The 14,852-nt window shown below is 36.4% G+C and overlaps 2 protein-coding genes across 2 annotated transcripts in view; one reads left to right on the forward strand and one right to left on the reverse strand.

Annotated features, from left to right (window-relative positions):
• Positions 1-4,324, forward strand: part of CHPT1 (choline phosphotransferase 1) — a 23,827-nt gene extending 19,503 nt beyond the window's left edge. The window contains exons 7-8 of the mRNA XM_009288414.1: positions 36-161; positions 672-4,324. Coding sequence (XP_009286689.1) covers positions 36-161; positions 672-803 — 258 coding nt within the window. The 3' untranslated portion in view covers positions 804-4,324. The remainder of the gene's footprint in view (positions 1-35; positions 162-671) is intronic.
• SYCP3 (synaptonemal complex protein 3) lies at positions 4,154-14,505 on the reverse strand. The gene is made up of 8 exons (XM_009288373.2): positions 14,367-14,505; positions 13,140-13,215; positions 12,012-12,046; positions 9,487-9,604; positions 8,074-8,173; positions 7,144-7,242; positions 4,387-4,491; positions 4,154-4,243 (listed from the first exon to the last, which is right to left on the reverse strand). The coding sequence occupies exons 1-8, from the start codon at positions 14,494-14,496 to the stop codon at positions 4,190-4,192; spliced, it is 717 nt and encodes a 238-aa protein (XP_009286648.1). The 5' UTR covers positions 14,497-14,505; the 3' UTR covers positions 4,154-4,189.
• Positions 14,506-14,852: the final 347 nt, after the last annotated feature.

Here is a 14,852-nt window from a genome sequence, read left to right on the forward strand (position 1 = left end):
CTTTTTTTCCCTTTTTTTTTTTTTTTTTTTTTTAGGTGGCTCACATGACAAAAAGCGAAATCTGTCTTCAGGACACTGCATTTATTGGGCCAGGACTTCTGTTTTTGGACCAGTACTTCAACAGTTTCATTGACGAATATATTGTTTTATGGATAGCATTGGTAAGCATTTTGTTTTATACTTTTCGTTTGGAGCATACTTAAAGGAATGGATTGAGAACTGTCCCTGTCATTCTGCTCTGCCATGTCTGACTTGCTCAGATTTCAGCTGTCACTGCGGAGGGATTGCCAGGATACCATGTAAACATGTATTTTGGGAGCTGACTGGCTTTCTTTCCTCGGAACAGATGTGAAAGTAAATTTACAGATCTCTCTTGTAATTATGCTTTAGTCCAGGTGGTTTGTTTAAAGTTATTCTGTGAACTGCAGACTAACCTTTGTTTATCAGACTTTGTAAGTGTTTAGTGCTGTTTGTTCTTTGGGTTTTGGGGTGTTTGTTTTTTGTTTTTCTTTTTCCTTCTAAACTAGACCACTCTATATCTGTATGTTAAAATGCTTGTTAAACTTGTCATTTGGATAGATTCTGATTAAAGTATAGCTGAATTTATAGTAGGGACAATTTTAAAAAACACTTGGATTTTTTTTAACCTGTTCTGTTTTGTTCTTTTGAAGTTCATATCCTTGTTTGATATGCTGAGATATGCCACTGGTGTATGCCTACAGATTGCTGCTCATCTTCATATACATGTCTTCAGAATTTCATCTCATCAAGCTCCTGAACAGGTTCAAAACCATAATGACTGATTAAATAGGTCAAGGACGAGAGAAGCAGCAGTTAGGGGAATGTTGAATGAAACAGCCTCTCTTGGGAAGACAGATTAAGCTTTTCAAGAAAATAGTTTTATGAGAAAGCTCACTCTATCCCTGACATTACCAGATGTTAGAATTACTAAATACAAAGTCCTGCAGATTCTATTGTGATCAGTATTTTTGAACCAGGATGTATTTCCCCCCATTTCCTAGACATGGCAGCTGTTATTTCATACCATGAATTTGAAACTCTTGCCATTTCCTGTTAGGTAACCTTAATTCTGTACTTCTGGTCTGGTGAATGTAGACTGCAAACCAAGGTGCTACCAACCAGAATTTGAAGAGGAATTTCACTTTTCCCTAGACCAAGTGACTAATCTTCTAGCGTTAGTTCCTAAAGTCTTCTTGGGACTGCTGTGAAGTGGTAGTTGGAGGTATCAGTGAATACAGTACTGCATTATTAAGACTGGTAAAACGAGGCATCCATGAGGTAAAACTACTCGTTAATCTCTGTTCTGGTATTTCTAAAGAACAAGCTACTGGATCAGTAGGATGAAGGAGGTATAGCTCAGGAAAATTTTCTTCTATTTCAAAATACTGTTATGAGTGCCTTTGGGATTCACGCATTCTCTAGTATCTAAGTACATAACCTACTGTTACTAAATACAATTGTAGCTTGCATTTTCTTTCAAGGCCAGTTTCTGGTTTTGTGGTTGTAATAAGGCTTGCCTCATTGTATTCCATCATTATCTAGACTATAGGTAGTTGTGTACTTCAAGGATACTAACTTTACCTACCCTAACTTGTATCTGTGAAACTACGCAAGTGAATGACAAAGTTCATTGATAAATGACTGTGACTGACTGTGACAATGCAACCCACCCGTATGTAATTCCCTCTGAAGTATGTTTGCTATCGCTCTGTTCATCTACCTTATAATCTATCATCTAATTTGTCTTGTAGCTATCATTGTACTTTATCCAAACAAAACTGCATGGAACTAAACCCTAATGTATAGTAAAACTCTCCAAAACAGAAAGTCAGGCCCACTATCAGCCCTTCTCTTTCTTTAAGAACAGACCCACTGGCTAACATAATGTGCCTAGCTAAAGGGCTGCTGTTGTCATTAGAGAAAAGCTGAATGAAAGTAGCTTATTATCTGTACGAGCAAATCATGACTTGCACACAAACCCTATAAGCTTAAGCTCCTTTAAAGAGGTACTATTTGAACATGATTTTTGTAAAAAGCTGTTGAATGTAAATGTCTGTTACCGCTTTCAGTTGCTGATATGTAGCTGAGCTGTGAGTTCATAAAGTCCTTCCTGAACTGTACAATAAAAAATGCTATGGTTTGTTTTAAAAATATTACCACTGCAGCTTTCTAGCTGCACATTAATTCAAAAAGACTTCCTGAGGTGCTTAAGGAACTTTAAAAGTGGTGTATTGTCTGCTACATTTGGAGGGAATAAAACACCATCTACCACACTCCTGCCTAAGAAGGATATACTGATATACCTGAGGGATAACTGTAACAGTTTCTGCCAAAGGACTAGCACTCTAAGTGACTAATATCAATTCCAAATGAATCCTACTACTCCTGTTTGAGGCTGGGAAAGACATAGCATCTACATGTGAACTTAGCCTGAACGCAGGCCATGGGCAAATAGAAGAGAAGATGGTAAAGACCGTTTCAGTTTGTGTGAATACTGTCAACAAATTAACCACCTGACGAAAAGACATAGACAACTTTTTTAGAGTGAGAAGGTTTGGTTCCCCAGAATGCTCAAAAATGTGTCATGTAGTAGTAGGTATAAGTAGTTTTAAGGATATGATTGAGGTACATGGGCGATGATAGGAAACTAATGCAGAAATCGGTCAGAAAACGAGAAACATGAGGCAATACTAACAAATAACCTAGTATTGAAGACAGGAAGCAAAAACTGTTAACTGTATTTCATAGCATCATCTAATTATCCTTAGAGGGCTGAGACTCGGCAGCACAGTTACAAATTAGCATAGTTACCTGTTACCCACCAGAGGCCATATTGCCTCATACATCATTCTAGCAATGTAACTTCTGTGTTTGCTCCTTCCCTGAGTCCCAGCAGATGCAGAACAAAAATGGCTCCATACCAGTTGCTTGTTCAACTTCAGTTGCAACCTAATAGCTCAAGTTTCTGTAAGTAAGTTAGCCGTCACTAATCTGGCTCCCAGAACTGGAGAACCATCATCAAATGACTTGACTCTGAACTAAAAATGCTAGTAAGCTGAGGAGAAGAATCTGTATGGACTGGTTTTGAAATACATTGTTACAAGAACATCACATCTGTGCGTGTGGGCGTGTGGATGGTTTTTGTTTTATACACTATTGTATTAAATCTAAGCATTAAATGTTAGGAACTGCTTAATTTGTAAAAGTGGATATTCAGGTGTAATGGTTTTCTGTAAAAACAAACTGCATGCAAGCTAAGCCTATTGTTTAATTTATACTGATTTACTGTAAAGAGATACATAAAAGGTAAATGCTTTATCCTTAAAACTTAGGCCTCCCTAAATTACTAGTCATTTGGAATTGCAAAAAGTAATATTCCATCTCAAAGGCTTGTAATAACTTGTACTAAATAAATCAGCTAGATTACTTCTAGCAGTGGTTCTACAAGAACTATATACCCCAAAATGCATAATGTTTAATTATGCTTACTTTAGCAGATGTCATAGAAAGCTGTGATACTCAGCTCATCATTCAACTAAAGAAACCTGCTTTTTGGACAAATTACAGCAGTTCATAAATCTTTTACTAGTATAAAGATACTACAATGCCTAGCCTAACAAAAGAGTTAACAAAATTTACTTTAATTTACCATAATACACATCATTAAACAATCTCACATGAGCTATGTCATACTCTGTGAACTTCTATAACTGCTGATATGTCAGCAGACTAAATGTTGAAACTATGAAAATCTTGAAGTCTGCAGCTTGTGAAAAATGCTTGCATTGGCACAATGTACCTAAAGGCCTAAAGTTATTATGTAAAAGCTGGGTAATGCATTTTTCATTAATTCTGCCCATTGTTACAATTTGGCATTATAAAAAGTGAAACAATTTAAACAGTCCAATGCTACTGAAAGTGAGTATAAGTAGTTAAAGATTAATGGGACAGACAGTAAATGGTTTGGGGCCCATACTGCCCCTCCCCCCCCCCAGTGATAAATATATTAATATACACTCTTACAACATTATCAGACACGAGATTAGAACAATCCATGAAAGCATTTTATAGGAACTTTAAAACATTTAAATCTTAACATACTTCTCTATGGCTAATGCCTATACTTGTATCATGTTACTTAGGTACAAGTTGTTTCTCCATTGAGCCATCAGAATAACATGGACTGAAGAGACTTGCGAACAGTTGCCATCTCCTGCTGTTGCTGTTAGAAGAAAAGGAGATAATACTGAACAAATGCCATATCAGTATGATTCCTTTGAGCTAATTAAATGAATGTCAAATGACTTTTTTATAGAATGTTCTATTTTTGCATTTAACCAACTTCTTCATAGATCTGATACTTACGGTGTCCATCATAATCTTCTTCTGCAACATAGCCATTTCTTTGCGAAGTTCACTTTGTGCACCAGCTAGAAGATTTTCATTGTTCTTCTCCAGCTCTTCCATGCTCTGAAGTTAAGAATAATCTTAATTCAGAACTGTTCAATGTCAAAGGGTTAATTTAAAACAAACAAACCAACCATTATTCAGACTACAATTTAATTTTAACAGCAGCAGTGGTCACTGATAACTCATTAGTTTTGTCACGAACTTGACAGACAAATCATACAGGACTTTGTACTCCAGTCTACATTCCTGTTTAAACAATATAGATCCTGTGAAGGAAGCAGTCCCCTCCACTCAGCATCTGTGAGGTCTGAGCTAGTTATGCTGTATTTCAATAAAGATAAGAGTTCTACAAGAAAAGATTAAACAGGTATCTGTCAGGAATGATAGGGGTTTAATATTATGACAACCTTGGAGACTTGAAGTAAGGACTATAAAACCCATTAAATTTCCTTCTCTCTGCATACTTCTCCCCAGATAAGCCAAGTAAAGCTCACTGGTTATCTTCCCTTTTGTACATACAATTATGCTTAACTCTGTGTATGTGTGTAGTTGCATTTTCCTTGACTTGTATTCAGTTAAGCTTATTTGAGGCTTGATTTCTACCTTTTGATCTTCTTTGAGGAGAAAAATCAAAGTAATACTTGACCTTCTGTTTAGTTTTTCATCTTTGATGATGACATTTTTGACATTTTGGAACAGTTATTATTTATTAATGCTTCTGTTAATATCCTCTGTAAATTCCAACTATCATAAATTAAGAGTTGTTCTATTTCAGATTTATTTTTCGAAGCTACCAGGCTTGGGAAAAAAAAACCCGTATCATAACTAACTGAAATTTCAAAAAGCGACCGGTGAGGAAATGACTTGAACAGAAATTAAGGTTTGTCAGAAACTGACAGACTTGAATCCACCCCATGTACCAGTATATACTGGGGGCCACACAGCTGGAAAGCAGCTTGGCAGAAAAGGACTTGGGGGTCCTGGTGGACACCAAGTTGAACATGAGCCAACAGCGTGCCCTTGCAGCAGAGGTGGCTAATGGTCTCCTGGGCTGCAGTTGGAGAAGTGTTGCCAGCAGGTCGAGGGAGGTGATCTTTCCCCTCTACTCAGCACTGGTGAGGCCACACCTGGAGTGCTGGGTCCAGTTCCAGACTCCTCAGTACACGAGACATGGACATACTGGATAGAGCCCAATGAAGGGCCACGAAGACGATTAAGGGACAGGAGCATTTCTCTTATGAGGAAAGGCTGAGCGAGCTGGGACTGTTCAGCCTGGAGAAGAGAAGGCTCGGGAGGGATCTTATCTATATACATAAATATGTGAAGGGGGGGTGCAAGGAAGATTGAGCCAGGCTCTTGAGGTGCCCAGTGACAGGACCAGAGGCAATGGGCACAAACTGAAAACACAGGAGGTTCCCTCTGAACATCAGGAAACACTTTTTTACTGTGAGGGTGACTGAGCACTGGCACAGGTTGTCCAGAGAGGCTGTGAAGTCTCCATCCTTGGAGACGTTCAAAAGCCATCTGGACGTAAGTCCTGGGCAACGGACTCTAGGTAGCCCTGCTGTACCACCTGCTGGCTGGACCAGACGACCTCCAGAGGTCTCTTCCAACCTCAGCCCTTCAGTGATTCTATGGTACTGTGCCTCTGCATTCATTACAAAACAAATCATTTACTTTCATTTTTCTCACAGCTTAGATTTCTAATACCTTACTTAGAAGAATAGTGGGGGAAGGAAATTCTGGGAAAAAAGTGTTTTATTCTTAGTGTAAAATGAGAGGGATTTTTTTTTTATTTTTACCAAAAAGTCAAATTTTTTAGTAGTTGTGCTCATAATCATTTTTTGTTTGCTGTCTAGTATGTTAGCTACTTTGTTAGAAAAAAAAAACAGAACAAAACACCACAGCTGATCAGTATGAATCATGTGTTTAAAATACAATATGCTGTGTAAGCACTGTCCAAAAACACAGTGTTTGTAGAGACTGCCAGCAAATAATACAAAAATTACGCATAAAGTCACAGGCAAGTTAAACGGGACTGCTTACATAACCATCCAGCTTACCAGGTTACAGAAAGGAAAACCCTTTCTAATGAATGTTGCTTAGGAAGAGGTGAAGGGAGTTCTAACTGGGCAATTTTAAGGGAATTACAATTTAGTTTGTTTAAGGGTCACTTTCTTTGCATGAAGCAGCAGTAGCTAGAAAGGTTAATGACAGAAAAAAATTGGTATCTAATTCTCTTTATGGGGGATGCACCTGCCAGCAGTAATAAAAGCAGTAAATTGCAGCCTAAGATGTATTTTTAATAGATTGTCAAGTTTCACTTTTTTACATAATCTAGGGAAATAATTAAGACAAAATCCTGATGATTTAACTGACCTATATAACCTTTAAACTGGTACAAAACTGTGTTCTGTTTAGAAAGTATGGCTAAATATTTGAAAGAGGCAAGCCAATCAGATCCCTGTGAGAACACATTTAACTAAATAATTTATTAAACAGATGCAATGTGTATGCATGTATAGAGAGAACAAGCCATGTTCTTAACAAATAAGGGAAAGATACTAACATGAATGTTCATGTAAAGCTGTTATTTTCCTTAAATGAACTGCTAATCTCTGTATTTTATAAAGGTTGAATTAATACAACTTTCTTAAGTGATGTGATAGGGATCAGCTGCCTTCTACGAAGAAAATTTACTGTACCTTTTACCTTTAAGAATTGCTCATAGAGTTGCTTGATGGTTTTCAGTCTCTGACTTTGAACTATTCTTGCCTGTTGAAAAACTTTTTGTTGCTGACGAAACATATTCTGAAGCAGAAGCAAAAAAAAAAAAAAAAAAAAGACGTTAGTTAACCAAAAGCGCTTGGACAGCAACACCGATGTCATTTGTCAAAATCAGAAATTCTGCCTTCACTGGAAATTGGGTCATACAATGTAGATCTATGCCTGGAGAGTTATCCTTGTTCTTATTAATGAAAGAAAGACTGAAGTCTGGATTAAGCCCTGAGTCACCTCCTGAGGTCCCTTCCAGCCTGAATTATCCCTACGAGATCCTATGAGGACTGCTATCCAGCGCAGTTCTCGAGGGTATCCCAGGGAAATGTGCTGCCTAGGGAAAAGCAAAACTGGCAAATGTGCTGGGAGTACAGCAGTATCATGTGAATACATTCCATTGTATAGCTCCTATCCCCTTTCAATCATCAAATTCTCATACATTTATTATATGCAGGCATATTTTTAAGTAATGCATGCTGAAAGACAACTACTTTCCTTTACTCCTTTTTCCCTTAACCCAAAGACTATGGATGCACAGAATCAGCACACATCTTTCTTCTCCATAAATGGTCTTGGCTTTTCTCAAGCCACATGCTGGCCTAGGACATCACTTACTGCCATTTATACACTTGCAATAAAGTTTATAAATGCATCCCTCTTCACTTTGAAATATATCCCAAAACTTAAACATTTACAGTTTGAGAGCCACCAAACTTGAATGATTTTTTTAATTAAGAGGCAAACAATCATCGTTTGTTTAAACTACATAAAGTATTTTTACATTTCTGCATTCTTAGGTGTCTAAACAACAGTATTCCTTCCTTGTGAAAATACCGTGAAACACATGCCATGCTGGAAACCCACCGCTAGTTTTTCTTCCTGCTCCTCTGCTTTCTGCACATCTACATCCCATTGCTGAAATAAAGTCAGGAACTGCTGGGAGAACTCATGATTGAGCTTCTGCCTATAAACAAACAGTAGCCATAAGTATGACAAATGCTATGAAGAATTACAAGGAAAGCTAAGGTTCAACACACACACAGAGTAGAAATAAAAGGAGCTGGCATAGATAAAAGAACAGGCTATTTTGACATCTGGCCCTAACTGAATACTGTACGTTTTGAAAAACCGCGCGCGCGCACACAATTCCTGAGTGAATGTGGGTTACGCACATACAAGGAGGCAGCACTCATATACAAAACTCAGGTTAAAAAAAAAAAATACAACTTTCCTTCCTAACAATGTCAGTTTTTCTGAGATTTACTATGTTTTTCTAACCCAAGTACAGATCTTGGCTTTAACACAAGGGCTTTATAATGAAAAATCTATTAGCTCATTCATTAGAGTTCATTATGCTCTAGTTTCTCTATGTAAACTTAAATTTTGTCAATGCAAGTTTCAAATATATATATAAAACCAGTTAAAAGTATTTCTGACTTTCAGTTTTTAGCTGTCTCATTTTGTCAGTTTGCTTTTCAAATATATATATAAAACCAGTTAAAAGTATTTCTGACTTTCAGTTTTTAGCTGTCTCATTTTTTCAGTTTGCTCCACCTGTAGTATCAGATCAGATGTAGTAATATGCCTTTAGAGGTGAGAGGAATGTTATGTAAGGTGAAAATTATTTAAAATGTGAAATGAAAGTTTTCTTAACCAGAATGATATAAAAATTTTACTGAACATTTTTCAGTTTTCAGTTTTCAGCAGAAAATTCCAACTGAAGTGGAAAAAATCAACACATTGTTTTAAAAGACAAAAATAACATCAAAGGTCATTTTCCATGAAAATAAAAAAAGTGGTGAGAGGAATGTTATGTAAGGTGAAAATTATTTAAAATGTGAAAATGAAAGTTATTTTCTTTCTTAACCAGAATGATATAAAAATTTTACTGAACATTTTTCAGTTTTCAAGTAGAAGCAGAAAATTCCAACTGAAGTGGAAAAAATCAACACATTGTTTTAAAAGACAAAAATAACATCAAAGGTCATTTTCCATGAAAATAAAAAAAGTAAAACCAGCTCTATAAGGTACCTTGTTCTCCAAATTCCAAATCTTAAGTTTCTCCATTCAAAAGAGAAAGCACTATGCTAAACTATTACTGTCAATTTAACCAAGTGGACACAACTGGAGGCAGCAGAAACAGAGGACCTGAGCAGGTATTTTAACTAGTAGATACTCTACTTGCTATTTAACTGCAAGAAGATGGATCAACTATCCATGCTGTGACACAAAACGGAATTTGATTTCACAGGTTTGAAAAACAAGGGTAAATGTTACCTTTGCTCCTGCTGTGTTTTCCAAACATGTTCAATCTTCTGGTTACTGGTTTTGAGAGAGGCTTTCGTATACATTTCTAATCTTTTCCTCTTAGCTAAGAGAGCCTTGTTAATGTCAGCTAAAAATCAAAGAATGTTTAGAAATGAAGCATACCAAGATACATTGTGCCTTTTATTAAAAATGCTGATGGGTTACGCTTTGGAGAAGCAAATGAGGTGTGTTCTAATGAAAGAAGCTACTGTGATCTGGGCTCCTGGCTGCTGTGTTCAGTGTCCCTCCACCTGCTATTGGCACTGGTGTGAGTGCTGCTTCCCCGAGGCCCCCATACACCCTAACCGACACCTGGCCTCTGGAGTTGCAACTACTCATTGCCCAGCCCCACCAGCTACCCTAGCATCTGCTTCGAGTCCCACCTCTCTCAGGGGCCAGACCAAATAGGACCTACCATGATGTGACTCAGCTTTAGCTTCTTGCATTCCAGGCAGGACAGCGGCAGGTATGGTGTCAGACTGGCTCTGAGCAGACACACACAGTGAACTGAAACTGTCCAGCGGTTTGAACTCAGGGTAGCTGCAGTGCTTCCATTATGTACATTTAAATCAGTTCCTTACACACTGTCATCACGTGTTCCCCTACTGATTATGGTCCAACATGCCCTTCTAACATATCATCCATACAATAACTCACATATATGCTTGAAACACTAGAACCACTGTCCAACGAGTTCACGCTGTGTATCCTCAAACATTGTATTTGGATATCTCACAGTCTGTAAATTCTCCATTCAAAGCTAGAGATACCTTGCACAAACCTGACTGAGTACAGACATCTTGCTCTTTTCTCTAGTATCTAATGATGTTTTAGTCACACCATCAAAATCCTCATTAGTTCAGCTGCATGACTGCAGTGCCAGCTCAGTTTCCAGACCTTCAAGGAATTTAGTTATGCTGACACTTTTTAATTTTTTTTTTCCTCCTAGGAAAACCACACGTTTCAGAGTAATAGTCAAATTACTTAGATTTTAGAAATAAATTAAAGGTAGTATGTGATTACTATCACTGCGCACATAATGAATGAGCGAATGACAAACTTTTTCATACTTCAGAGAAACTTTGTACTTTTTAAAAAGTATCAAGTTAATGTAAGTTAGTATGTTTGTTTCACTTTAATTACATTTCAATTTAATTCACTTTAAATCTCCATTTGGAGATTTAACGAACAAGTCACAGCTTAAGGTTAAATTTCTTTTCCTTCTCACTGTAGGTTTCAGGAAACATCTGTCAAACCTCTCTAATTTGCTGAGACATCTGCCCCTGCTAATGCCAATCCTATTATTTTTGAGCAGACAGGATCCTCTCTGATCCATTCATTTTCCTTCCTTCTATCCTATTTTTGAGTCTTCAATAACAAGCAATCCTAGCTTTTTAACACTGAAATCCTCCCTCTATCTAGATTGCTAGATCTACAATAGCATTCCGATATGTACCTTAACAGCAAGAAGTCGTAATTGATGGATTAAGGAATTCCTTGAACTCCTCTTTCACCTTAAGATTTACATGCAAGTAATGACTGTGTACAGCATTTTTTTTATACATACAATGAAAGTATTAACCAGCTATCGAGTATGCAATACTGGCATTAAGACGGTTTCTTTTCTTCCACGGCTTTTTGATGCTTTGTTACACTGTGATGTGTGTTATAAATTCTTTACAAGTGAAATTTTGTGAAAACACAAAAGTGTTTTGTCTCTAACCTGTCAGCTATCTTGAATTCAGCTGGAAATTTAAGTAAAGCCATCTGAGGATCTGATTATGACTAAACTAAATCCAACTAGGTGACATGTATAAATCTCTCATCACTAGATGACTGGCATTACTTAGCATCATTCTTTAGCTCTTCTAGAAACTTGTACTCTTCTTCCTGACTGCTGAAATTCTCTTTTCTACTGATTCCCTGTTCTCTAGATTTCTGAAGGTGCGGAGTACAGACTACCCTGTAGCTCATTCTGTATCGCAACTACAATCTACTTCCAAAATTCCTTGTCTAGAATTAGAACTATTCTATTCAGCTGCTTATATTAATATTTACACGCCCCTAATTTCTCACACAAGTCTTTCAATCCCCAGTGTCTTCTACCTCATTGTAACAAAAAATTGAGTAAGAACAACAGCTAACTCACATTAACCCTTTTCTCTGCAATATAATCACTACCTCTTACACCCCATCTTAAAATTGGAATTGATAATCAAAAGCACTTGTGCATCCTTCCCTTTTTCCTTTGTAATTACCTACACTAATACTTACATCTCACTTTATATGCAATTATTCCCTTCTCTTCTTTCTCTTTGCTCTACTTAGATACAACTTTTTTCTGAAAACTGGCTTTATTCAGAAATGCTGAAAAATGCTACAAAGACTGGTCATTTTATGTAAATCTTGAAAGTTATTTTATGGTATGGAATTACTGCCAATTCTGCAACTTAAACATGAATTTTTTTTATTTATTAGAATGTGAATGTACATACCTCCAAATCTTTCCAGCATATTCTGTACTTCACCCCTACAAAATAGTGTTTAAAATTTTTATTTGCCTGTTTTCTAACTTTAGAATAAGACCTGTTGTATATGCTTAAAACTAATTTTATTCACATGCCTATTGTAAGCAGTGACAGAGCTACTAGTGTTCTACAGGATAAAAAATGACACTCCTTTTCTCCTCCTATGAGAGGTCTCTTTTTTAGACTAATTTGCTTTTTTAAAAAAAATTCACTACAATCTATTAACGTACTCCCCAGTAAAAAGGCAGTATTAGGCATTTAAAGGGTCTTGAGTGAGGGAGGACGGTAAATAAAATTGATCACTCCCTATACAAAAAGAAAACACAAAGGTATTTGGAAAATCAAATGAAAACAAGTCCATCACAGTTAGCATGACTGGCACAGTAAGAAAAATCCAAGACAAATAATATCAGGGTTGTTTTTACAACAACTTTAAGATGATAACACCAGTGTGTAAGGCAGTGGTACAACAGCTGACAAGTCCAAAAAGGGACATGGTGAGTAAAGAAAATGTTTATCTTGTTTTCATATCATCTTCTCCACAGGATACCACTTTATTTTTTGAAGAGCATAAAAAAGCGGGGGGGGTCTTCTACTCAATAGCTATAATCTTGCTAAAAACTATTTCAACATACACTTTTTTATTACATTTACACTGCCCATAAATATTTAATTTCGTTAGATTTATCTGTAAAAAGAATTTATTTTTCATGCAATAGTTGGATCATTTAAAGTAGTTAATATCTTCAAGCAACTAAGGGAATAATTTATTTTTATCAGAGGGAAAAAAATGAAATCAACAATTTAGGATAAAATTTGTATCATCTTTTGAAAGAAACAAGAATTTTAAGAACACACAAATACATCTTTTTTTATGCATGTTCAAAAGTATCTACAAAGAAACTGCAGAATTACTCATTTTAAAATGTTACATTTTCTTTTTTTACCTACAACTACTGTATTATGTCACCTAATTTTTGAATCAAATACTAAAAAAAAAACCCAAGCAAAACAAGCATAGTGGATAACTGAAATCAGTATCTATTTGAGACCTGCTTATTTTGTAAAAAAAAAAAAAAAAAAAAATAACCTTACCCCACATCATCTGGAACCACATGAGTAGTCACCAAAGGTCTTTTCTTTCCATGCTTGTCCATTACTGGTGTTTCACCTTAATACAAATTTCAAAAAGATTTACAGAAGTATCTTATATTTTGTGGGGGTCATTTGAGTTATTAAAAGTGTAATTACTTTTCTGTAATGCCACTTCTCTGAACATCTCATGGGTCTCAGTTCCCATCCATAACACATGCAGCTCCTAAAACTTTGAATCTGGAGTTGACAGATGGTGGTGAATTATTCTGCAAAACTAGATTTGAGCTGGCACTGCCTTGAATTCCTCTAGACTGGTCTCAACCAGTTTTAGTTTCTCTGTCCACTACTACACAATTACTCCCAACTCACAATAAAACAATCATCAGAAAGGTAAAAATAATCTAAAAATTGAGAAAGCCCAATCTGTAAGAATTTCATTTTACTGTAAAATAAGTACTGAAATTGTGTACTCTGACCTTTAAAAAAGCAAAATCACAAATAGATATTTATATTCTTTCCAAAAAGTAAAAATCCTTGGCTGTCAGATTTCCAAGGGGGGGGGGAGAGAAATTTATTCTGAACAGATGAAGAAGGGAAGAAATTAAGAGAAACAAACCCAGAGATAACTGCTGAAACACAAACTTTACAAAAAAACTATCGTGATGAATAAGAACTGCATTTTTAAGCAAAGTCCACTTTTTTATGACACTCCCTCAAAATTAAACAAGAATCCCTTGGTTGACTTCTTTTCTTTTTTCCTTAGCTTTCTCTGCTTCTTCCTCTCTCTTTTCTTCGGTTCAGATTCTTCCTGAAGTACTCTTAACCCTGCCAGCATTAAGACTCCAACCACCCTACCCGACTCAGCACTCCATACAAGCAAGCAGAGCTCTTCTTCTGTCCTATCCTGATCTCACAATGTTATATGCAGCCAAGTAATGGAAGGATATGGCATTAAAATAAGGTAACAAAATCATGTAAGAAAAATCCTACTCTACTGAAGACTCCACCTATAATTTTAAGACATAATAGTGCACTATACAGAGCTATTCTGTTGTGTTCTCTTCCTCTTACCAATCAAAATTATACAATAGGAGGCTAGCTGTCACAAACATTATAAACCATGTTTGCTCAGACACTCGCCAACACAGAAGTGTCTTCATTTCTATTCATAGTCAGAAATACTACAAACTTCATTTTTAAAAAAAAAAAAAAAAATCATATAAGCACCTTCTCTAATATCTTCCTCTGATCCACTCAGCTCTTTTCTTTCCTCCTGAAAGTCATAGGTAGGTATGGCTTGATCTTCCTGTGCTGGTTTACCAGCTTTTCCTCCATGCTTTCTTCCCGATGGTGCCATAATGAGATTTTCTTCCTACTGAAACGGTATGTTGTATTTGTTACATAACTTCCCCCACAGTACTTTGAAGAGAAGTATGTTTTCATGCATACATTGACCTGTTATGGACACCCCTGTAACAGTCTCCACCTGTAAGGATATTCAAGCAGTCAAACTGTTTTAGTTTTGAGGTGATCCACAGGATTACTCATCAGTGGTGTTTTTAAGAACAGGGTAAAAAAAATACCAGGGCTAGTAGCTACATACTTTATTCTGCTGAAAAACAAGGAAATAAATTATGCACTTTCTTAAGGTGCCTGCCTGCTCGGCTTCCATAATGTTTATTACGTATTTTGTCATATCCAGTACTGCATTCC

Source organism: Aptenodytes forsteri, unplaced genomic scaffold (genome assembly GCF_000699145.1).
Source record: "Aptenodytes forsteri isolate BGI_AS27 unplaced genomic scaffold, ASM69914v1 Scaffold56, whole genome shotgun sequence".
NCBI classification, from domain to species: Eukaryota; Metazoa; Chordata; class Aves; order Sphenisciformes; family Spheniscidae; genus Aptenodytes; species Aptenodytes forsteri.

What these genes read in the sequence shown, in the direction of transcription:
- SYCP3 (XM_009288373.2), bottom strand. Translation starts at nt 14,496, where the DNA reads ATGGCACCATCGGGAAGAAAGCATGGAGGAAAAGCTGGTAAACCAGCA. An exon ending in AGAGGAAGATATTAGAGAAG is followed by an intron (nt 13,216 to 14,366) that starts GTGCTTATATGA and finishes ATTTGTATTAAG; the next exon opens with GTGAAACACCAGTAATGGAC. An exon ending in TCTATGAGCAATTCTTAAAG is followed by an intron (nt 4,492 to 7,143) that starts GTAAAAGGTACA and finishes TCTTAACTTCAG; the next exon opens with AGCATGGAAGAGCTGGAGAA.